Genomic DNA, 23,832 nt, shown 5'->3' on the forward strand with positions numbered 1-23,832 from the left:
AGTGGTACCTCAGCGCTGCGGTAGGCGTAGAGCGCGCCGTCGCAGAGCAGCAGGTAGCGGCGCGCCCAGCGCGGCTGCTGCTGCGTGCGCGCGCGCACCCGCTGCCACACCGCGCCGCCCGCGCCGCGCCCCGCCAGCGCGCGCGCCGCCACCATGCGACGCTCTGCAACACGCATCAACCATCATGGTACTCTACGGTCTTTGCGTTACTATGATTTCCTTTAAACAGCAGCTGGTCTAAATAGTAAATTAGCTATTGGTGTCTCTTCCCCTCATAGGCCACCAGACCTTCCAAATGCACTCAAGCTGCCATTAAGATGATTTTCCACCGGCGAGGCGAGACGAGAATTGAAATTTGTATGGCGGCGCCCGCGTCGGCTTGCGACGGCTCGCGGCAAGCGCGCGAGAATTCATACAAATTTCAATTCTCGTCTCGCCTCGCCGGTGGGAAATCACCATTAGGGCCGGAACAATTGGTCTTAATAGCTAGTGGTGTAAGAAACAACTGGTTTAAGTAGCAAGTGGTCTTTAATTCTTGGACTCAACATCAACGAAGCTCCGCTTCGCGGAGCTCCTCTTCCGTGTACTATACCTCGTACGCAACTCTAACCTTACCTAACCTATGTATTTTTTTCAAGTTTTCGATTAGGTTAAGATCAGGTAAAATTAAAATTAATCCCTTGAGTTAGATTATTATAAAATATTGGACACGTATTTTTGTTTTTTTGCTATTGTCAATCAAACAAAAAATTATGAAGATACAGCCAGTTCCGCGTGACATTAGCCCTAGCACAGGCCTTGGTCTTTTTGGACTGTTACTGAACACTTGTCTCTAAACGCATATCAGGATTAGTAATACAATAAGTCTTAATATTAGTGAAATGTTAGCTGTATGCATGTTGTTGAATAAATAAATAAATAAACATCATACGTGAAACGAAAAATATATCTGCATTGGCTTCAAAACAGGTACTTACTGGCAAGCAGGGAGTTCTTTTTCTTCAAGCTTTTGGACTTGTAGGTGGGGAACATGGCGCGCACGCCGCCATGGTGCGCGGGCGGCGCGCCCGGCGGGCCCGGGAAGCCAGCGCCCAGGCTGAGCCCGCCGCCGGGGCCCGGCTCCGCGGCGTTGAGCGGCGGCAGCTCGCGGCGCTCGGCGCCCAGCACGAGGATGTCGTGCTTGCTGATGTGCCTGCGCGGCTTCAGCGGCCAGCCGGGCTCCGGCTCCGCGTCCGGCCGCACGGCGCGCAGCAACCCGTACTCGCAAGGGTGCGTGGCGGGCGGCGGCGGCCGCGGCGCGGCGGCGGCTCCGGCGGCGCCTCCGACCGCACCGGCGGTTCCGGCCGCGGCTGCCACGTCTGCCCCGGCTCCTCTTGGATAGCCCGCGCGTGATCGCCCGTTGACAACTTACGCCCATCGCCGGGACTCTTTATCGTCACGGCGGTATTGATAGTCTCGACCACGTCGCAGGTGTCGTCCTTATCTTCGGCGAACGAGAACTCGTTCTTCTCGTCGGTCAGCCGCCTGTTCTTCTGCTGGAGTATGGCCTCCTGTATCTGCGAGCTGGACTTCTTGAAGCCGAGGATCTGGTCGGCCTTCTGGGCGGAGTGCACGAGGATGGTGGGGCTGTCCGTGGGCGTGGTGGGGGACTCCGGGATGGTCTGAGTGGCGAGCGGGCCGGGCTCGTCGCCGCAGCCGCCGCCGCCGCCGCCGCCGTCGAAGTCGTAGGCGGGCGTGGAGTGGCTCTTGTCGAGCTTGCCGCGGTTGCGCGCGTCCCGGGCCTCTTCTTCTTCGGCTTTGAGCCGCGCGTTGTTCAACTTTTGCACCAACGGATGGTTGAGCGCGACGCCGAGGCAGGTGCGCGGCCGCGGGGACAGCTCCAGACCGGTGCTGCACGACACCGCCTGGAAAACCACAGCCTCTAGATGAGATTAGATTGGTATTTTAAATGGAATGTGATTATAACGAGCGCGCAATGAAAATTAAAATATGGGACGACAGAGATCCCCGCCTTGCGGCGGATTGTGGGAGGCGGATGTTAAAACGAGAAAATTGGCGTTTCATTTTTTACAAACAATTTTAAATGTAAAAATTTAAGTATCTCAGTTCTGCAGCGGATATCAACTTGGTGTCCACAGAACCATATAGGGTACATTTGAAGACCTACTCAATGACCTAACTTTCAGGTCTTTTGGTTTTTAAGCCAGAAGCTATATTGTTGAAAAATGATGTTCACGAATGCAGCTACCATCGTCCTACGCCGTCTAATAAAAAGAAGTGGTTCAAGTGTTAGACAATAAGGTTTTGTAACAAAATGTCCATGGTCCTTTCATACAATGTCAGGCATTGATGATGGCATAATAGTCAGTACCTTATCCCTCCGGTAGAGCGCCTCCAGCGGCTCGGGGCTGCCGCCCGCGCTACCGCCCGTCCGCCAGCGCTGCTGCGCCAGCTCCTGCCAGAACTGCAACAAACAATCATACTGATAAGTACCAGGACAGCAGCAGTGGAGAGGATATCACTGACCTGCTCGATGCCGGGCGACGGGGAGCCGCCGACTGGCACCGTAACGATGTACCAGGATAGCAGCAGCGGGGAGGAGTCACTGACCTGCTCGATACCGGACGGAGAGGACCTGGCCGCGGACTGGTGCAAGTCACGATGTACCAGGATAGCAGCAGCGGGGAGGAGTCACTGACTTGCTCGATACCGGGCGGCGGGGACCTGGCCGCGGACTGGTGCAAGTCACGATGTACCAGGGTAGCAGCAGCGGGGAGGAGTCACTGACCTGCTCGATACCGGGCGGCGAGGACCTGGCCGCGGACTGGTGCAAGTCACGATGTACCAGGACAGCAGCAGCGGGGAGAGTCACTGACTTGCTCGATACCGGGCGGCGGGGACCTGGCCGCGGACTGGTGCAAGTCACGATTACCAGGACAGCAGCAGCGGGGAGGAGTCACTGACTTGCTCGATACAGGGCGGCGGGGGACCTGGCCGCGGACTGGAGCAAGTCACGATGTACCAGGATAGCAGCAGCGGGGAGGAGTCACTGACTTGCTCGATAACGGGCGGCGAGGACCTGGCCGCGGACTGGTGCAAGTCACGATGTACCAGGGTAGCAGCAGCGGGGAGGAGTCACTGACCTGCTCGATACCGGGCGGAGGGGACCTGGCCGTAGACTGGTGCAAGTCACGATGTACCAGGGTAGCAGCAGCGGGGAGGAGTCACTGACCTGCTCGATACCGGGCGGAGAGGACCTGGCCGCGGACTGGTGCAAGTCACGATGTACCTGGGTAGCAGCAGCGGGGAGGAGTCACTGACCTGCTCGATACCGGGCGGAGGGACCTGGCCGTAGACTGGTGCAAGTCACGATGTACCTGGTAGCAGCAGCGGGGAGGAGTCACTGACCTGCTCGATACCGGGCGGCGGGCGGCGCGCCGTGGGGCTGGCGCAGCTCACGCTGTGTCTGCGGCGAGTCAGCGCGCGCGGCTTGGGCGGGTACATCCTACGATACGATAACATACATTTGTTGAACAAATCATAGCGGAATTCCACAATTTCCAAAAAGGTTCCACCCTGGTATGTGGTTCAGATTTCTCGTCTGTAGGTAATGCAATGCAGTCAACAAAAACTGAATTATGAAGATAAAAGTTTGAACAAAGAGATTATCGTGAGGGTGAACTGTCGTAGGGTAGGTTAAGGTAGTTACCGGGTGTGGTCGGGCGGCGCGGTGGGCGAGGCGGGCGGCGACAGCGGCTCGGAGTCGGACGAGCTGGCGTCCTCGCGCGGCGCCGGCGCCGGCGCAGCCAGCAGCGCGCGCGACGCCTGCAGCGCCTCCAGGCGGCTGCGGCTCCTGGGGAAACACAATGAGAATGCGTACGTTTGACAAATTTGACGTCACCTTTGTGATTGGTTAAATAAGCCAATCACAAGCGAGACTGAAACGTTAAATGGACCTCATCACACCATCTAGCGATATTTTGTATGCCCAGAACCTGCATGGGTTCCTTAGTTTTCGAGCAAGGCGTCCAGCAATTGAGTAAGAGCTATGTGCCTTCCCCCCCCTACCTCAGCTGCAGGGGCGGGCGCTGCGCGCGGCGGCGCAGGCGCAGTGTCAGCTCCCCGGAGGCGCCGCGCTCCGCGCACGCGCGCTCCACGGCCGCCCGCTCCACCCGATTACGCACACGGAGCCGACCTGCGACATAGCACATGCTTTATTTCACCTGGGCCTAATTTTTGACGCTTCCTTACCAGTTTAATAACATCAAATAATTAGAGAAAACATATATTATCATACTAGCTTTTGCCCGCGACTTCGTCCGCGTGGAATAGTAACTTTGGAAAGTATTTAATTTATTTAGGATACCTATTCTGCCAATAATAGCACATAGAAACTTCTACGGCTTACTGAAAATAACCATTTCAATACATTGCTATAAATATAAAGTATTTTTTTTTGTTTATCCGGATCAAATGATTTTTAGGGTTCCGTTCCTCAAGAGGCAAAAATTGAACCCTTATAGGATCACTTTTCTGTCCGTCCGTCCGTCTGTCTGTCAAGACCCTTTATCTAACGGAGTATCGGTATCGAGTTGAAATTATAAACCCCTAAACTCAGGTCAATAGTCCCGAAAGCTGTGAAAAAATCAAACTTCTAAGTCAAGGCAAACAAAAGCTACAGTCATTAAAGAGGTGTTTTCATACAAATCGCCTTAACAGAAAAAGTTATAGCACACTGCCGGCTGTCTTAGAAACTTGGAATCTTGCATAAAAGTGGCTCTTATAGCACAATAAATAAGAAAAATCTGAATTTTTCATGATGACCTCACTTTGCGTACATTATTCTTATGAGCTTAGAAGGTTCTGCTAACACTGCATCATCCCCCTCTGCTAACATCCCCTCGCAGGTAAAGTTTTTCAAATGAAGAACTTTTTCATAAACATTTTTTTTTGTTATTCATCATCATCGATCATTATCACCACAATCACCATCATCATCACCAATCATCATAATCAGCACCACTATCATCACCATCACCATCAATCAGCTCCACAGCCTCCGCTCCGCTCAGCAGCGTCCGCTCCGTTCCACTGCCTCCGCTCCGCTGCCTCCTCTCCACAGCCTCCGCTCCGCCAGCCTCCGCTCCGCCAGCCTCCGCTCCGTCAGCCTCCGCTCCGCCAGCCTCCGCTCCACCAGCCTCCACTCCGCCAGCCTCCGATCCGCTCAGCAGCGTCAGCTCCGCTCCGCTGCCTCCGCTCTACTTGACTGCCTCCGCTGCAGCCTAGATTGTCTCCGCTCTATCCGTTGCCTCCGCTCCACTCCGTTGCCTCCGCTCCACTCCGTTGCCTCCCTGCCTCCGCTCCGATGCCTCCGCTCCATTGTCTCCGCTCCGCTCCACTGCCTCCGCTCTGTTCCGCCAGCCTCCGCTCCGCCAGCCTCCGCTCCGCTCAGCAGCGTCAGCTCCACTCCGCTGCCTCCGCTCTACTTCACTGCCTCCGCTGTAGCCTGCATTGTCTCCGCTCCATCTGTTGCCTCCACTCCACTCCGTTGCCTTCTCGATTTATCTTCGAAATGACTACCTTCCATATACACTTTCATCCCCTATTTCATCCCCTCATAGGTCGAGTTTTCAAAAAAGGTCAACCAAATATAGATTTATTTCTTATTAAGTGCCTAAATTCCAAGTTTCATGGTTTTATCATCAACAGCGACGAACTTCCACCATATAAACTTTCATCCCCTATTTCAACCCTTTAAAGCCTCTTTTTCGCGATAAAAGATAGCCTATGTTCTTTCCCAAGGTCTATTCTATCTCTGTACCAAATTTCATCAAAATCCGTTCAGCGATTTAGGCGTGAAAGCGTAACAGACAGACAGACAGACAGTCAGACAGACAGAGTTACTTTCGCATTTATAATATTATAGTATAGTATGGATTAAGTTCCTAAATTCCAAGTTTCATGGTTTTATCATCAACAGCGACGAACTTCCACCATATAAACTTTCATCCCCTATTTCAACCCCTTAAAGCCTCTTTTTCGCGATAAAAGATAGCCTATGTTCTTTCCCAAGGTCTATTCTACCTCTGTACCAAATTTCATCAAAATCCGTTCAGCGGTTTAGGCGTGAAAGCGTAACAGACAGACAGACAGACAGACAGACAGACAGACAGACAGTTACTTTCGCATTTATAATATTAGTATGGATAGTATGGATGATAACTACAGATGGAGCTGAAGAGCTCACTTACAAACGAAAGCTATGACGTGTAATTAGGCGGTGTGTTCCTAGTGTGTAGCAATGAGGGCTATCGTTTTTTGTCTTTCTAGATGGCGCACTGTTGCGTGAGGTTTTAAAGTGTGGCTTTCAAAGTCTGTTATTACGGGCCTGAAAACAAAGTTTAGATTAAAATCATATCTTATACACATTAAATCGTACCATAAAAATATCGAGCAACCAAAGTGTTGCGTAGCCCCGTTTTGTTCGGAAAAAAAGGGAGGACAAAAGTTTCCCAAAGACAAAACTGTCTCAAAACACACTCATTCATTGCCCCGTAACGCATAATTGCCATAATTAATTTCAGGTAACGCAAAATATTCACAAAATTATTTTTATTATAAATAAACCCGCGTAGCTCACCCAAAAGCTATGAGATTTGACATTTCAGAGACCTCACGCTACACTAGCGCCTCTAGCGGCGAATTCATACGCGATAGCCCTCATTATGTCTCAGTGTGTAACAATCCTGTCTCAGGTGTGAAGCAAGTGCGTCTCGGGTGTTGTGTGCCAGGTTTGTAGCAGATATGTCTCTGGTGGGTAGCGTGTGTCCCGGGCGTGTAGCGTGTAGCGTGAAGCAGTCGTCCAGGTACCTGCACGATCTCGTCCCCGTCGAGCACGGCGCCGGAGGCGTGCGCGGGCGAGCCGAAGCGGATGGCGGCGAGCTGGTGGTAGCCGCCGCACGACGGCAGCACGGCGAAGCCCAGCGGCCGCGCGCCCTGCGCCAGCGTCACCTGCTCCAGCGACGCCGGCTGCAGGATCACCGGGTCCGACACGTCCTGCAACATTATCATACAGGACTTTAAACATGCTATGCGGATTATAGATTTTTTTTCCATGGAAACGTAGGGTTTGGGGATCGAACTTCAAAGAAACAGCGTCTTAAGCTGTAGTTGGGTCAGTCAACTTTTGTGTGTAGCTGGTTGCCATGGTAACGTCTCCTGGGTCACTTCCAAATCTACTAAAAGTTAGGAATTGTGACAGTTTTAGGCAATTCCTTCACGGCTCATCTCATAAGCATGCTAGAAGTATACATTGCAAACATTTTTCTAAGCAAGTGTCTGATGTCTCCTGGGTCGTCGCACAAAAAAAGACCCACCTTATCAGTCTCAATGAGGGCTATCGCGAATGAATTCGCCGCTAGAGGCGCTAGTGTAGCGTGAGGTCTCCGAAATGTCAAATCTCATAGGTTTTGGGTGAGCTACGCGGGTTTATTTATAATTAGAATAATTTTGTGAATATTTTGCATTATCTGAAATTAATTATGGCAATTATGCGTTACGGGGCTATGAATGTCTGGTTTTGAGACAGTTTTGTCTTTCGGAAACCTTTGTCCTCCCTTTTTCCGAACAAAACGGGGACTATGCAACACTGTGGCATGCTCGATATTTTTATGGTACGGTTTTAAGGTGTATTAAATATGATTTTAAGCTAAACTTTGTTTTCACGCCCGTAATAACAGACTTTGAAAGCCATACTTAAAAACCTCACGCAACAGTGCGCCATCTAGTGAGACATAAAACGATAGCCCTCATTGAGGAACTTCGGTAGTGCGATGTCGGATATCGCAGTTGTTCTGTGTGACCACTTCAGCCTGCCTTTTCTCTCTAGGTTTACGAATGAGGGCTATCGTTTTTTGTCTCACTAGATGGCGCACTGTTGCGTGAGGTTTTTAAGTATGGCTTTCAAAGTCTGTTATTACGGGCGTGAAAACAAAGTTTAGATTAAAATCATATTTAATACACCTTAAAACCGTACCATAAAAATATCGAGCATGCCACAGTGTTGCAAAGTCCCTGTTTTGTTCGGAAAAAAGGGAGGACAAAGGTTTCCGAAAGACAAAACTGTCTCAAAACACAGACATTTATTGCCCCGGAACGCATATTTGCCATAATTAATTTCAGATATTGCAAAATATTCACAAAATTATTCTAATTATAAATAAACCCGCGTAGCTCACCCAAAAACTATGAGATTTGACATTTCGGAGACCTCACGCTACACTAGCGCCTGTAGCGGCGAATTCATTTGCGATAGCCTCATTGCAGTGCAGTCTGTCGGAGAGCGTGAAGCTGTATGGAGATGCAGGTGTTCCCAACCTGCACTATATGGTCGGCCAGCTGCGCGGCGGCGCGCGCGGCGGCGGCCACGGCGCGCGCGGGCTGCTCGGCGAAGCGGTCGCGCTGCGCGCACGTGCAGGCCTCCAGGCACAGCGCCAGCAGCGCGCCCGCGCGGCCCCGCAGCCCCGCCGCGCCCACCATGCGCTCCAGCCAGCACACCAGCGTCTGCCCACACGCCGACACATGTTACTGTACGGAACACGTTCACCGGACCCGGGAAATAATACCCATCGATTACTGACAATTTTTGAGCAACCTACAATTTTAAATTGTATGCTGCTAGACAACTTTTTAGTTATTTAAGGCCGTAGATTTTTTTGATATTTTCAGTCAATTAATTTATTTATCGCTTTAAATACTTTCCGTCGGGCGACACGCCTGCTCGTTTGCCTCCTATCATATAAAAAAATTACTTCAAACTTTGTCTTTGCAACCCTCGCGACGCTCGTCCCGTAAACGAGGTCTACTTGCCGCGCCTCAACGCCTCAACGAGCGCATACCTTGACGGCGGCGACGGCCCGCGCCACGTCCATGAGCGCCTGTGTCTCGAGCCGCTGGTCCCCGTGCGCCTGCGCCCTCAGCGCGCGGGCCGCCCCTCCCGCGCACACGGACACCCGCAACGCCAGCTGCTGCACGCACTCGCGGGGCAGCTCATATTGCTGCACACACACACAACAAGACTGGTTACATCGAAAATACAAACTCAGACATGGATGCACAGAAAAACCAGAAAAAGAGACCAGCGCTGGGAATCGAACCCAGGTCCTCAGCAATCCGTGCTGCGTGCTATAACCCCTACACCACCGCTGGACAGGAATCTAGATACGAATAATTTTCGATATGGTTTCACGGGATACCCGTAAAAGTAACAAATTTGGAGTTGAAATAAAAATACAAAAAAAGACTCCAAAAACCAATGATAATTGGTTGTATCATTTTCCCAAAGACATTATTTACCTGTAGCGTAATTCCATTCGCTTTTTTCCCAAATGTTTACTGTCCCACTGTGGGTTTCCCAATTTTAATCGACACAGTGACAGTACCGACGGACCTCCGCTCGCGCGGAGCTCCTACTTTTGTGTGGTTTTGATCCTTCGAACCGATGCAAACTTAACATAACCTAAACCTACATAATATGTTTCTTTGTCGATTAAAATTCGGAAAAAACGCGACTGTGAAAATAAGCATCAGCAAAAAAAAATATTGGAAAAAAAAACAGTCGCAAGCTTCCTTTAATCTGTGTTCAAAAACCGACACTGACCCGGATCGGCGGCAACCTTGTTATTATAGCAAATTAAATTAAAATCACGTAAACAAATCCCCCATATCAGTATGACCACATTCCGGCAGCCTACAGCGGCGATAACACGAGATAATGCTGACTCACGCCAAACAGAGACAACAGGGAACCGTCAAGGCCATAGCTTCGTAAAGATAAAAAATGTACACAAAGGAATAAACTAAAACACAATGCATTAGTCAGCGAGGAACGCAGTAAGGACAGTGATTCATTGGAATCAGTCATTGAAGAGTAGAGTCTTGCTCAGTGAATGTTGACTTTTATTATGACAATAGTGTAAGGTTACGCCTTTGTATGTACTTACCAATTTAACGTCGAAACTTGGCAAAACTGTATGATCACTGATCAGTCTGATCCTTTGGACTGGACGATACCATATTTAAAAAAAACTAAAATTAACGTCATCCCAGCTGGTACGTATGACCCTGTACCGTGGCCTGTACGTATGTGGGCACAGGCGTCTTCTCAGAAAGGCCCAGTGTGGATTGGGAACTTCACATAGGTACCATCAGCCAAATAAGTGGTCTACCAATTTTCAAACAAGTTCTTATCAAATGAACATGTCGCTAAAGTCGAACTTTCAAGTTTGACAGACACATCTATTGACATTATTGTTTTTTGACATGCAAACGATTATCAACTTTAGGGTGGTAGACCACATATTTGGCTGATGGTACACTACAACTACTACTGTTAAATTGCTTTACAGATTTGTGTAGATTTTCTCAACATGTTTTCCTTCACAGTAAAGCTCGTGGTCAATTTTAAATGTAATTTCGCACATTGTTTACAAAAATACATTCCATAATACCTTCAGAAGACAGCTTCGTTTTGCGGTCACGATTTTTGCCGAAAGTGAAACACAAACCGAAATTCAGTTTCGGTGCAAATACTGTCTGCAGTCTGCGGTCGGGCACGAGGCGACTCACAAAGTGCCGCAGCTGATCCACCGCCTCCAGCAGCAGCTCCTGGTGTCCGATGGCGCGCACTCCCAGCCGCTCCAGCTGGTCGCAGCGCAGCGCCAGCAGCCGCGCGCCGCCCACACCGCGCGCGCGCAGCCGCTCCGCGTGACCGACCCCGCTGCCGCCCAGCCTGACTCACAAAGTGCCGCAGCTGATCCACCGCCTCCAGCAGCAGCTCCTGGTGTCCGATGGCGCGCACTCCCAGCCGCTCCAGCTGGTCGCAGCGCAGCGCCAGCAGCCGCGCGCCGCCCACACCGCGCGCGCGCAGCCGCTCCGCGTGACCGACCCCGCTGCCGCCCAGCCTGACTCACAAAGTGCCGCAGCTGATCCACCGCCTCCAGCAGCAGCTCCTGGTGTCCGATGGCGCGCACTCCCAGCCGCTCCAGCTGGTCGCAGCGCAGCGCCAGCAGCCGCGCGCCGCCCACACCGCGCGCGCGCAGCCGCTCCGCGTGACCGACCCCGCTGCCGCCCAGCCTGACTCACAAAGTGCCGCAGCTGATCCACCGCCTCCAGCAGCAGCTCCTGGTGTCCGATGGCGCGCACTCCCAGCCGCTCCAGCTGGTCGCAGCGCAGCGCCAGCAGCCGCGCGCCGCCCACCCCGCGCGCGCGCAGCCGCTCCGCGTGACCGGCCCCGCTGCCGCCCAGCCTGACTCACAAAGTGCCGCAGCTGATCCACCGCCTCCAGCAGCAGCTCCTGGTGTCCGATGGCGCGCACTCCCAGCCGCTCCAGCTGGTCGCAGCGCAGCGCCAGCAGCCGCGCGCCGCCCACACCGCGCGCGCGCAGCCGCTCCGCGTGACCGACCCCGCTGCCGCCCAGCCTGACTCACAAAGTGCCGCAGCTGATCCACCGCCTCCAGCAGCAGCTCCTGGTGTCCGATGGCGCGCACTCCCAGCCGCTCCAGCTGGTCGCAGCGCAGCGCCAGCAGCCGCGCGCCGCCCACACCGCGCGCGCGCAGCCGCTCCGCGTGACCGACCCCGCTGCCGCCCAGCCTGACTCACAAAGTGCCGCAGCTGATCCACCGCCTCCAGCAGCAGCTCCTGGTGTCCGATGGCGCGCACTCCCAGCCGCTCCAGCTGGTCGCAGCGCAGCGCCAGCAGCCGCGCGCCGCCCACACCGCGCGCGCGCAGCCGCTCCGCGTGACCGACCCCGCTGCCGCCCAGCCTGACTCACAAAGTGCCGCAGCTGATCCACCGCCTCCAGCAGCAGCTCCTGGTGTCCGATGGCGCGCACTCCCAGCCGCTCCAGCTGGTCGCAGCGCAGCGCCAGCAGCCGCGCGCCGCCCACACCGCGCGCGCGCAGCCGCTCCGCGTGACCGACCCCGCTGCCGCCCAGCCTGACTCACAAAGTGCCGCAGCTGATCCACCGCCTCCAGCAGCAGCTCCTGGTGTCCGATGGCGCGCACTCCCAGCCGCTCCAGCTGGTCGCAGCGCAGCGCCAGCAGCCGCGCGCCGCCCACACCGCGCGCGCGCAGCCGCTCCGCGTGACCGGCCACGCTGCCGCCCAGCCCTGCCACACGACCACACGGATTATGCTTCCACAACACGGGCACGGCACGGGCCAGAGACGGCTTCGAACAGGAAACTTGAAGTGACATTGACTTGACACATGAGAGAACTTTAAATATGATTGTGAATTGAAATTTAGTTACTTATGCACTTTAAAAAAAGTCCCTGCCCAATCCATTGCTTCCAAAGTACCAAGCTGCACTTTCACCAAAAATGTGCAAAGATGTGTTGTGAGGAATGTGTCTTTCAGGAACCAATACAAATACTTCATTTACCTATCCTAGCTCGGCCCATCTCTGGTTAAAACGCATTCTAAAAAACTCACTTTTAACGATGATAGTGAATTGAAAATACTTTAATTATAGACTTTAAAAAAGTCATAAATTAAAAAACTTTACTCTGTTTCACTGTGCATAGTAAAATTAGTTATCTTTATTCTTGATTTGACAATGCGTCAACCTGAGAGATGTGGAGTTTAAAAGACCTTTGCCCAGCAGTGGGACACTTTACCAGGCTATTTAATAAAAAAGTTCTGATAAACTATCTTTTAAATAGTAAAAGTAAGTTATCAGAAATCAAATATGACACATTGTAGATAGATATTCTCACCATAACATGCCTTTTAATCAAGCCATTACAAAAAAAATTAGGCAGACACAAGTGTCCCCTGCCTGAAAGAGAAAGAAGACAGGACAGTGGCCCAGCCCTTTTACTCAATGCATTGCTTCCCAAGTATAATTCAAATCTATTGACTGACAGTAAATGGCAGATTAAATAGAAATAAATCTGTAAAAATCTGTAAATATCTTATTGAGTTGTTGCAGAGTTTATCTATTACTGCATTGTGACACAAACTCTCACCTACTTGTCATATACTCAGCTACGCAGCAAATAAATGTTAACTATGAATATGGGGTTTTAACAGAACAGAGTCAAATATGATGTTTTTTTTGGGGTTGAGTCGCCTTAAAGATCAAAGACAGGTCCTTGCTTTTGTTTACTAGTTTTCAGTTTTCTAATTTTTATGTGAGGTGCTTCATATGAAATGGGAATGCTCAGTTGGGAAAAATCCATTATGGACAACTGGAAAGGGATCGCGGGCCCAGACAGCACCAAACTCCTTAAGCTTACTCAAATATTATGATTCACAATGCTATGTAAATGAGCTGAATCATTCCTATATTTAACAATACGTAAAGTGAAAATTTAATGCTTAATTATACACAATAATTCAATTCAATTCTTGAAAGTATAGCTCCATCGATACTATCGATGATTCCGCCAATGTCGAGGTTGGAAAAGACACTATCAGTTTGGCCGTTGTTCGGTAGATTCAGTGTGCAGTATTGTACACAATTAGAAAGTTATCAAAGTCAAAGTGTAGGTTAGGTGAGTCTGATATTGTTTTATTTATGGCTTTCACCCTTGCTGTTTTAGCAAGATGTATTTTGCCAATGTCGATCAGGAGACATTACACACATGAGGAGACTGTTCGGTTTATATAATTAAGATTTTGGGGGAGGAACAGACATGTAGGAAACCTAAAATTTTTGTTGACAATTTAATTACTGACATAGTACAGCTTAGCTGTCCTATTAAAATATATTTATTTTGTAATTAAAACTAGGTGTAACTCACAGGTTCACCACAGATTAATTTAAAAGGAATCAAATACCCCCACACTGAAATAATTTAAAATCTTTAGCTGGACTTTCAAAGATTAGTCTATACAAACTAACAAACTTCAGCTTTAATATTTGCATAGATAGAAGATAATTATTTCTAATTAGCATTCATTAATTAGGGTAACATATGGTGGTGGTGTCTCATCACATCACACTCCAAACCAGTCATACCAAGCTGCGCACTTCAGATATACAAATATATACAAAATTTGGCCCACTCTTCTTACAAAAATAGCAGTTACTGCATACATTAGAGGGCCAGATTTTTTGCCATTCAGTATATTAACAAACAATTACATACATACATTTCAAATCTGCGAATTTCTGTACATTTATTAATTCTTAAGTGTAAATGTAAACAAAACTATTCAAGACCGAAAAGCAAGTCAGTTATTATTGCTAATGTTTGTTTGTGTTGGGGAAAATAATAATTATTAGTAACTTTTTAACCCAGTACTACTAAAAATAAGCTGAGTAGAGGACGACGGCTGTTTATTTTAATTCGCAGTGAACTGGCGGCTTTTTCAACAGGCGTCGCACTCCAATTACTAAGTATGTTGCACACGATCTCACAAAGAAAACTTGGGCCTGTGACTCAGTCACTGGCCACTGGAGGTCAGGGTGCTTCCTCACACTCGCGACAGTCGGAGATAACACTGCCGCCGGTCAAAGGACTACCAGGAACTGGTCACGGGAACAACGACTGACTCATCCCTCACAATCCTTGGGAATACGCGCGTACCTTTCATCCATTCTGCCACCTGATCGGGAGTCCACTCAGCAACGTTCAGACTGCCCATTGCAATAACTGCCGCGCATTTTCTCACTAAATACAGATGTTTGTTGCAGAAAATTAGGTAGTCGCCGTAGTTGTGTTGTAATGACAAGTTTGACAGCTCGACTGTCACTCGTCTCAGTTTTTTTGGCTCACGTTGCTTTAAATACGCGCAAGACTACGAACATACTGCCTAGTGAATTACTTGCAGGAATTTTATTTTTTACTTATATTCAATCCATATCATTACTTACAATACATTTGTTTTATACCTCAAATTCAATTTATCAATCTAACGACCAGTAAAATACTATATTTTTTTCATAACTATGAACGGGTTACTAAAAATATCCAACCTCAGACTGAAATGTTTCAAAAGTACTTACGGAACATAATAGATGGCGCTACTAGTTCTGCTTCTTGCGTAACAACTTGAAAACAGGTATAGGTAGGTATTTAGATACAATTTGAAAATAAAATTGAAAAATTTCCAGAAAAGGATAGTATAGACAGCTGCAGTTTACCTTGCGCTATAGGCCTGTACACTTACTTTAATACCTACGCGATATTCAGATCAGAGGGGCTACTACGAAACTCGAAAATCGAAGTTCGAATCCCACCGTGTCTTTCACTCGCATATTAAAAGACAAACGTCAGCGGGACGGCAACATAAGAAGTTCGAATTTTGCACTTCGTATAGTGGTTATAGGTCCTGTGCTCATAATTTACCTACCAACTTAAAGTAGGTGACCGACCCTTACCTCCTTTATTACACCACCGCCCTGAATCAGGTAGGCGGGCCACTTGAAAGTATAGTTGTAGTGCAGTGTCCAACTGAACACACTGAGTATTGATGGCATTTAGCAGCATTTAGATAGCAAAAGATAGACATAATAGAGTCTTACTTAAGTACTTTTCTCTTTTTTAACCCCTGACTTATGTACCTACTCTGTGCCCTGACGCAAAAAAGGGGTGTTATATAAGTTTGACCGCTATGTGTGTCTGTGTGTGTGTGTGTGTGTGAGTGTGTGAGTGTGTGTGTGTGTGCGTGTGTGTTTGTGTGTGTGTCTGTCTGTCTGTCTGTGGCACCGTAGCTCTTAAGCGGGTGGGCCGATTTGAATGCGGTTTTTTTTAATTTGAAATCAGGTTTTCTAGCGATGGTTAAGCCGTTTTGAGATATTGAACTTTGAAGTGACAATGTCTGGGGTTTTCCAACTTTTTATTGGTTAGATTATGTGAATTTTAACTCCGAGTGCATCAAAAAGCAGACCTTTGCCACATATTAGGTACCTACCTAGGTACTTACCTACTTACGTGCCTAGTAGCTACTAAGATTATGACTACTACAGAATTATTGGCATGACACTGGGTGAAACTATTTAGGTAGGTATACCTACAAAGCAAGAACATTAACGTAACATAATATTAGGAACAAATAAATTAATGTAGGTAGGTTAGGTACACTTCTTTCTCTGGTGCTTTTTGAAAATTACCTATATTAAAGCGGGACTCTTGATTCAATTATTTTAATTTCAGCCCCTAACAATTTCGGTAGCACTACAGTATGACTTTACCTAGCCGATGCAACATACCTACCCCTCGGAGAAATCTACAATAAGCCTGCCGACCAGCTCAACGTAGGTTACGAGCATCTTAATTGCTCTGTGCGAGCTATTAAAATTTTATGTTCGGATAATCGGCCCACTGCCGTGGACGCATAATACCCTAGCAACCCATCGAAACAATTTAGAATCTCGATCGACTAAGTGCTCATGGATTTTATTGGCGGGCACAACGATCGTTACAGCGCCCGCGCCTGCGCTGTTAAACAGTTTAGAGCTCGTTAAAGCCGTTTGTCAACCGCCATAAACTGCGCGCTTTATCGTGCGCCCGCGTCGCTCGCACCTCCTTATCACGACACATTCTAGGTGAGGCCGGGGGAGGGGCGGGGGGGGCGCAGCCTTGTCGCTGGCATTTCAAGGCGTTGTCAAAGGGATTCTCGCCGCTGTCTCCGACCGCTTATCTGATCCGATCTTTTGTATATTTATTGGAGCATCAACCGAGTAGCCCGGTAGCCGGCTTAAATTCAATTTAATACCGCTCATAAAGCGGCCGGTAGCTGTCCAATAATTTCTGTTATTGTCTCGATAAATTAGCTTAATTAGGGTGTAAAAAACGCAGGGAATCTAGTGCGGCGAGGTGGGTGGGCGGCCAGCGGCTGAGGCGACCGCCTAATTAACCCGTGTCCGGGTGATTAATAACAACGCACCCTGATAGCGCGCAAGGACCTTCATAAAACAAAACGAGAAAATCTAACAGCCCCGCTGCTATCAGCTGACATAAGTTTTATTGCCAATTAACGTCTACCTGTTGCTTACTTCATTTTCACGATAGCGCGGCCCATCGGGTGTATCAATGAACAGGTGATGTTAAATTTCATCAATTTAAGGCCTCTATCACCATAACTTGTGGCTTTTACGTCTTCCTACCACATCGTTTTAGGCCTAGGTACCTACCCAGTTGTAGTGCAATAAGCTCCCTATGTTGCATCATGTCATTTTTATCAGAAGGCAAAAGTGTTCAGCGAATGTCTTCATTACTTCTCAAAACCACAAGAGTGTTTAATCATTCACGGTTAATTTAATTAGACACATTTGTTACGGGATATACCTAGACCTCGATTATTTTACGTCTGATGTTTCGCACTACCACTGTCAAGCCTGGCTGCGTAAAGGGGCTGGCTGGCAATGAAACAAAGCTCTCGGAGACAGGACACGTTTGATGTTCTAGATGCGGTGGCGAACAGGGAAAGAGAACAGATAGAAGATATTATAAAATAACTTAATAATAAATATATCGAGTATATCTCGATTTAAGGCTTAAACTGACAGTTCTTGTATGGATCTGACAGGACTTAAGACCACTTAAACCTAGTTTAAAAAGTCTGCAAGTGGACGTTAGTTAATAATATTAACAACCATAAAACTAAACCACGATGCATAGAGCTATAGAGTAGAGAGTGAAGAGTGCCATTCATTATAAAATTACTTTAACTATAAAGCCCGGCTGCCATGCATTAACAATGCCAAGGACTATGAATGACATCGGAAGCTCATCAAAGGTAATCCGGTCTTCATCCCATAGCAAGTACATATCTATCAGAACCCTGACCTTTAAACGCACTAAATTACGAGTACTTGCAATGCAAGTCGAGCAACTAAACGAAGGTGCTGTCAAAATGATTTACTGCACTTTTAGAGTCCGGACGCCTGAAGCCTCCGTAGTTAGCAATAAACCTCATTGCATCCATCAGCTGCGTCCGTCAGCGTCACACATAAACAACGCGTCTTATCAGATGCAACGCGACGCGACGTGATACGCTGACAAATTACTGAAAATTTTAAATTACAACCACAAATGTGACAGGTCGTTATTATGTACATGGTGATGAGAAGCAGCGATTTCCATACAATAGAGATATCTAACAATAAGCGGTTATTTTTATGCTTACAATTTTCACTCTCATTAAAATGTTATATTTTGGATTAATGCTCTACTTATGTTGGGAATTCAAACGCTATCATACTTGACTGACACTCTAACTTTTAACTAACTCTAAAGGGCATTTTACATGGACTATTGTGGGATCTAGCCCTATAGCAGGTGGTAGGAACTTGTGCAAGGTCCGCCCGGATTGCTACCACCCTTGCTCGCTAATCCTGCCGTAAAGCAGCTGTTAAACCGTCACACAATTCTAAATTCTCATAGATTTTAATCCACTACTTAGTTCCCTTTGTTTACTTTAAGTTACATGAAATCTCTCAACAGATGGCGTTAGTGTGCACAATTCCTTTCTAATCACACGACTTCACTTCTGCATACAATTTTTAGTTTTTAAGTTCACCGCTAGATGTCGCTGTCCCGTGTCAGTCACCATTCTGCATCGCGCTGTTGAGATTTTTCCTGGTATAATGACCTTCCCTTAGAAAGTCAATGTTTTTTATCCACCTAATACTACATATGCATTCTTGTATTATTTCGTAATAAATAGTAAAAGTGCAGTGAAGTTTATTATTTGATCTTGGGACCGTGGTGGGATGAACATTGGTCCTTTTTCGAACCGGATGCGGACTCGTGGAGCAGAGCGGCGGACTTACATCGGCGGAACGGAGACGGATTCTGACGTCAACAGCCTTTCGAGTCATCATAAGTGTTAGTGAGTGAGCCAGGACAACTGTGAGTACTCTTTAAATATTAATTGTGATTGTGTTGACATTGAAGTTAATTAGTGAAAGATAGTGTAAAAAGACTTGTAAAAATTTAGAAGCTGTTGTCTAGGACTTAGAATAATTCGCTTAAAAGTGCGACTACGGGGAACCTATGCCCGATTTACCCTAGAGTAAACTAGCAAAAAACACTTAGAAAAATCGCGGCGTACTGGACTTAGAATATTTTGAATAAACTTTTTCAACACTGAACTGCAGTTTAACAATGGAAGATAAAGCAAAACTTCAAGTTAACATACTAGATCGTATGCAGAGAGCCAGAGACAATTTCAGGAAATCGCCTAAAGAACGTTTAAAATCCAGCGATCATTTGTCTACAAGATTACAAATACTAGAACAACTATGGGCTGACTTTAACAAGACACATAATGAAATTGTAATTGGAACAGATGCCAGGAGTTTGAACGAAAGTGCATATTCTGAAGACGACGTGTACACGAAAACAGAAGACCTGTACATTGATTACAAGTGCGAGTTAACATCTGCACTTAGTAAATTGAAGCCTACTGTTGGAGCTGCAAGTGTGACCGGACCGGGTACAACAGGAACAATTAAATCTAGAATAAAATTGCCTGAAATTACTATTCCCAAATTCTCTGGGAAGTACTCGGAATGGACAACGTTTCGCGATTTGTTCGTAGCACTTGTACATAAAAATGAATCTTTAGACGACGTGCAACGGTTACACTATCTTAAGAGTCACTTATCAGGCGAAGCAGAACAACTCTTGCGACATGTAGATATAACTGAAGAAAATTATTCCAGATGTTGGGAACAACTCGAAAAGAGGTACAATAATAAAAAAATATCTAGCCAACCACATACTTAAAAGACTGATGAGCCAAAGAAATTTAGTAACAGAAGCTGCCAATGGGATCAAAGAACTGCTGGACACGACAAACGAGTGCTTAAACGCCTTAAAGAATATTGGTATTGATGTAACTAACTGGGATACTATTGTTATATACATTATTTGTTTAAAGTTAGATCCTGAAACCAGAAAGCAGTGGGAACTGAAGGCCTGTGATGAGTCAGATGTTTTGCCGACTTTAGAAACATTTAATGGATTTTTGGAAAAACGGTTTAGAGCATTGGAGTTTGCAGAGCCTAGAGCTTCAAAACCTAGTAATTTTCCCAACAAGCAGCCCATTCATCAACCTAGCAGAATCTCTAATGCTACTAACAATCCAAAGGTTCATCATGCAACTGCCCTGTCATGTTCCTACTGCTCTGAGGATCACAGAATTGGTAATTGTAAGAGTTTTGCTAAAATCGATATTGACGCACGTCGAGGTTTCGTTCAGTCTAGTCAGCTGTGTTTCAATTGTTTAGGTCCCAATCACACAGTATTTGTTTGCCGCCAATCCACTAGATGCCGCATATGTAAAAGAAAACACCATTCACTACTACATCCCAAGAATACATCAGAGACTGATTCTGGTGGATCGAATCAGTCATCTGAGTCGGGTGCGGCTGTGCACGCAGCCACAGCGGGTTCGTCAGCGAATGACGGACCTACCGATACCGAAGTCAAAAGCCATTTTTCGACAAGTCGTAATCAAGTATTGTTAGCAACGGCTTTAGTCAAGACACAGTCGAAATTGGGGACAGGTATTACTCTTAGATGTTTGGTTGATCAAGGATCGCAGGCTTCCTTGATCACTGAGTCGGCAGTTCAATTGTTAGGACTAAAGAAAATGCAGCACAGAAGCACAATTTCGGGTTTAGGAAGCGACGAGGGTGCTACAGTAGCTTCCAAGTCAATAGTTAAGTTAAAGATACAATCACTTCGTAATCCGAAATTTGAATATATGGTGAATGCTTTTGTGTTAAACAAACTTACATCAACCCTGCCTGAAAAGAAGATTGTCGTTGAACTGTGGTCCGAGTTTAAGAATATTGAGTTAGCAGACCCACTCTTCGACAAGCCTGATAAGATTGATTTGCTCCTGGGGGCCGACGTCTATGGACAAATTTTGGAAGAAGGTATTATTAAACAACCACCAGGAGCCCTGATTGCCCAAAAAACTACTTTGGGATGGATCTTATCTGGTCCAATCGACAAACAAGCTTCGGCACAAAACACTATCAGCGTAAACCACCTTCACGTCGAAAATGAATTACTCAAAAAATTCTGGGAACTTGAGGCTGATAGTTCAGTGAAGTCTGTGACCGAAAGTTATACGGAGGAAGAAAAGCGATGTGAGGAGATATTTAAGGCTACTACGAAGAGAGATGACACTGGTCGATACATAGTCAAGCTTCCGTTCCGAGATGAAGATCCTAGCTGCAAGTATGGTAACTCCAAGATTATAGCCACAAAACGGTTTATGCAGCTGGAAAAACGATTTGCCAAGGACCCTCAGTTGAAGACTCGATATTCCGATGTTATCAAGGAATATCTCGAGCTCGGACACATGGAAAGGGTATCAGAAGAAGACAAGCTCAAACCTGATGCGGTGTACTTACCTCATCATGCAGTGATTCGCGAGGATAAGACAACATCGAAATTAAGGGTCGTTTTCGACGCATCATGTCCTGGAAGTAATGGAGTATCTCTCAACCAAGATTTGTTAGTAGGACCAACTCTACAGCCTGATTTGCGTCACATCATCCTCAAGTGGAGGCTACATCCAATCTGTCTAGTGGCAGATATCGTTAAAATGTATCGACAAGTAAAGGTCGATAACAGGGATGCTGATTTTCAGCGTATTGTGTGGCGTGAAAGAGCTGAGGATGACATTGATCATTTTAGATTAATGAGAGTGACTTTCGGAACGGCGTCTGCTCCGTATCTCGCGGTACGCGCCTTACGTCAAGTCGCTTATGATGAAGGGGACGAATTTCCCTTGGCAGCAGGAAGAGTGTTGAATCACTTTTATATGGATGATTTGCTGACTGGCTGCGAATCTGTGGAAGAAGGAAAAAAGATATATAAAGAATTAGACAATCTACTAGCAAAAGGTGGATTTCAGTTACAAAAATGGACTACTAATGACAAGAAACTTATGCAAGAAATAAATAAAGAAAAGGAAAACAACTTAGAGAATTTACCTCTCAAAATAGATACTACTACAAAAATTTTAGGACTTACCTGGAACAGAAGCAATGATGAATTCGAATACACGGTGCAGTTGCCGCCTGTCAGCTCACCCATAACTAAACGTAAAGTCATATCGGACATAGCGCGATTATTTGATCCACTAGGATGGTTAGCTCCTGTGGTTATATTAGCGAAGATTTTCATCCAAAAACTGTGGCTAACAGGAATCGAGTGGGACGATGAAGTTCCGGCACCATTGCTGAAAGAGTGGTTAACTTACCGAAAAAAACTAAATCAACTTACCGCGTTCAAGCTACCTCGATGGAATCATTCCAGTAGTGGTGATGAAATTCTAGAACTGCAAGGATTTTGTGATGCCTCGTCTGACGCCTACGGGGCGGTGGTGTACTCGCGTGTTATAGATAAAGATGGGAATGTGCATGTGTCCTTAGTAACGTCGAAGACCAAGGTGGCACCTATTAAGCAGGTATCCATCCCCAGGCTTGAACTCTGTGGAGCAGTTTTGTTGACAAGGTTGTTGATGGAGGTTGCGGAAGTAATGGGCATCAACAAGATGAACATCCATGCTTGGACAGATTCGTCAATAGTTTTGTCCTGGTTAAATAGTCGGCCAAACAGATGGAAGACGTTCGTGGCGAATCGTGTTTCCGAAATAATTACTTCAATTGAACCCCATCAATGGGCCCATGTTACTTCCAAGGAAAATCCTGCTGACTGCGCGTCGAGAGGTACTTACGAATCAATAAATGAACCACTCTGGAAGGAAGGTCCTGCTTGGCTGAAACAGAAAATCATAAATTATAAAAGATATATAGTAAAAGAAACAAAGTTAGAAGAAAAAGGTAATAAGTTATGTTTGGCAAATACTTGCGGAATAGTTGAAGAAGTAGAAACAGCAGGAACAAACATAATGTTGAGGTTTTCGAAACTCAGGAGATTAATACGCGTCATAGCAATCTGCTTGCGTTTGGTGAAACTGTTTAAAAAAGAGTCATGTAGTCAATGGTTGACTAGCCAAGAGCTGCAAAAGAGTTTAACTCTATGTATAAAGCTAGTGCAACAGGATCAACTAAAAGATGAAATAGAGACTCTGAAAAAAAATGAAGAAATTAGTAAAAAAAGTAAAATTACCTCGCTAAATCCATTTCTCGATGAAGAAGGGGTGATGCGAGTAGGCGGAAGACTTCGGCATGCTCAAATCAGTGAAGAGATGAAACACCCAATTATATTGCCCCATAAATCGCATTTCACTGATTTAGTTGTAGCTGATGCGCACGATAGGACTTTACACGGGGCTCCACAGCTGATGCTTAATTATATAAGATCAAGGTATTGGATTGTAGGTGCAAAAAACTTAGTAAGTCTTTTCGTCCGTAAATGCGTCATATGTACTCGTTACAACGCAGCAACTAAGCACCCTTTAATGGGACAGTTACCATCAGCAAGAGGAACTGTTGCACGAGCGTTTCTTCACAGTGGTGTGGACTACGCAGGTCCGATGAATTTTAGAACCTCAAGGGGCAGAGGACACCGTGCATATAAGGGATATATATGTCTCTTTATATGTATGGTTACACGAGCAGTGCATCTCGAACCAGTAAGCGATTTAACGTCACAAGGATTTTTAGCTGCCTTTAAAAGGTTCGAAGCTCGTCGGGGTCACTGCAAAGAGATTTGGAGTGACAATGGTACAACTTTTGTAGGCGCAGCTCGTGAACTCAAACATTTATTTGCCAATGAAAAGTCATCCATGCTCTCAGAAATTTCGGACAACCTAGCCACCAATGAAACGAGTTGGCATTTCATACCGCCTCATTCACCAAACTTCGGTGGCCTGTGGGAGGCCGGCATAAAGTC

At 46.9% G+C, this 23,832-nt stretch overlaps 2 protein-coding genes across 2 annotated transcripts in view; one reads left to right on the forward strand and one right to left on the reverse strand.

Moving 5' to 3' along the window:
- cnk (connector enhancer of ksr) overlaps nt 1-14,746 on the reverse strand; it is a 36,775-nt gene extending 22,029 nt beyond the window's left edge. The window contains 14 exon segments of the mRNA XM_074095829.1: nt 9-163; nt 978-1,313; nt 1,316-1,904; nt 2,372-2,464; nt 3,409-3,505; nt 3,710-3,774; nt 3,776-3,853; nt 4,069-4,162; nt 4,164-4,195; nt 6,871-7,056; nt 8,377-8,562; nt 8,898-9,056; nt 12,003-12,166; nt 14,593-14,746. Coding sequence (XP_073951930.1) covers nt 9-163; nt 978-1,313; nt 1,316-1,904; nt 2,372-2,464; nt 3,409-3,505; nt 3,710-3,774; nt 3,776-3,853; nt 4,069-4,162; nt 4,164-4,195; nt 6,871-7,056; nt 8,377-8,562; nt 8,898-9,056; nt 12,003-12,166; nt 14,593-14,650 — 2,292 coding nt within the window. The 5' untranslated portion in view covers nt 14,651-14,746.
- Nucleotides 14,747-19,116: 4,370 nt separating this feature from the next.
- Nucleotides 19,117-23,477, forward strand: LOC141433738 (uncharacterized). Its single transcript, XM_074095830.1, has 3 exons — nt 19,117-19,447; nt 20,553-22,554; nt 23,408-23,477. Exons 1-3 carry the CDS (start codon nt 19,117-19,119, stop codon nt 23,475-23,477), a joined length of 2,403 nt encoding a protein of 800 aa, XP_073951931.1.
- The last annotated feature ends 355 nt before the right edge of the window (nt 23,478-23,832 follow it).

Source organism: Choristoneura fumiferana, chromosome 12 (assembly GCF_025370935.1).
Source record: "Choristoneura fumiferana chromosome 12, NRCan_CFum_1, whole genome shotgun sequence".
Classification (NCBI taxonomy): Eukaryota; Metazoa; Arthropoda; class Insecta; order Lepidoptera; family Tortricidae; genus Choristoneura; species Choristoneura fumiferana.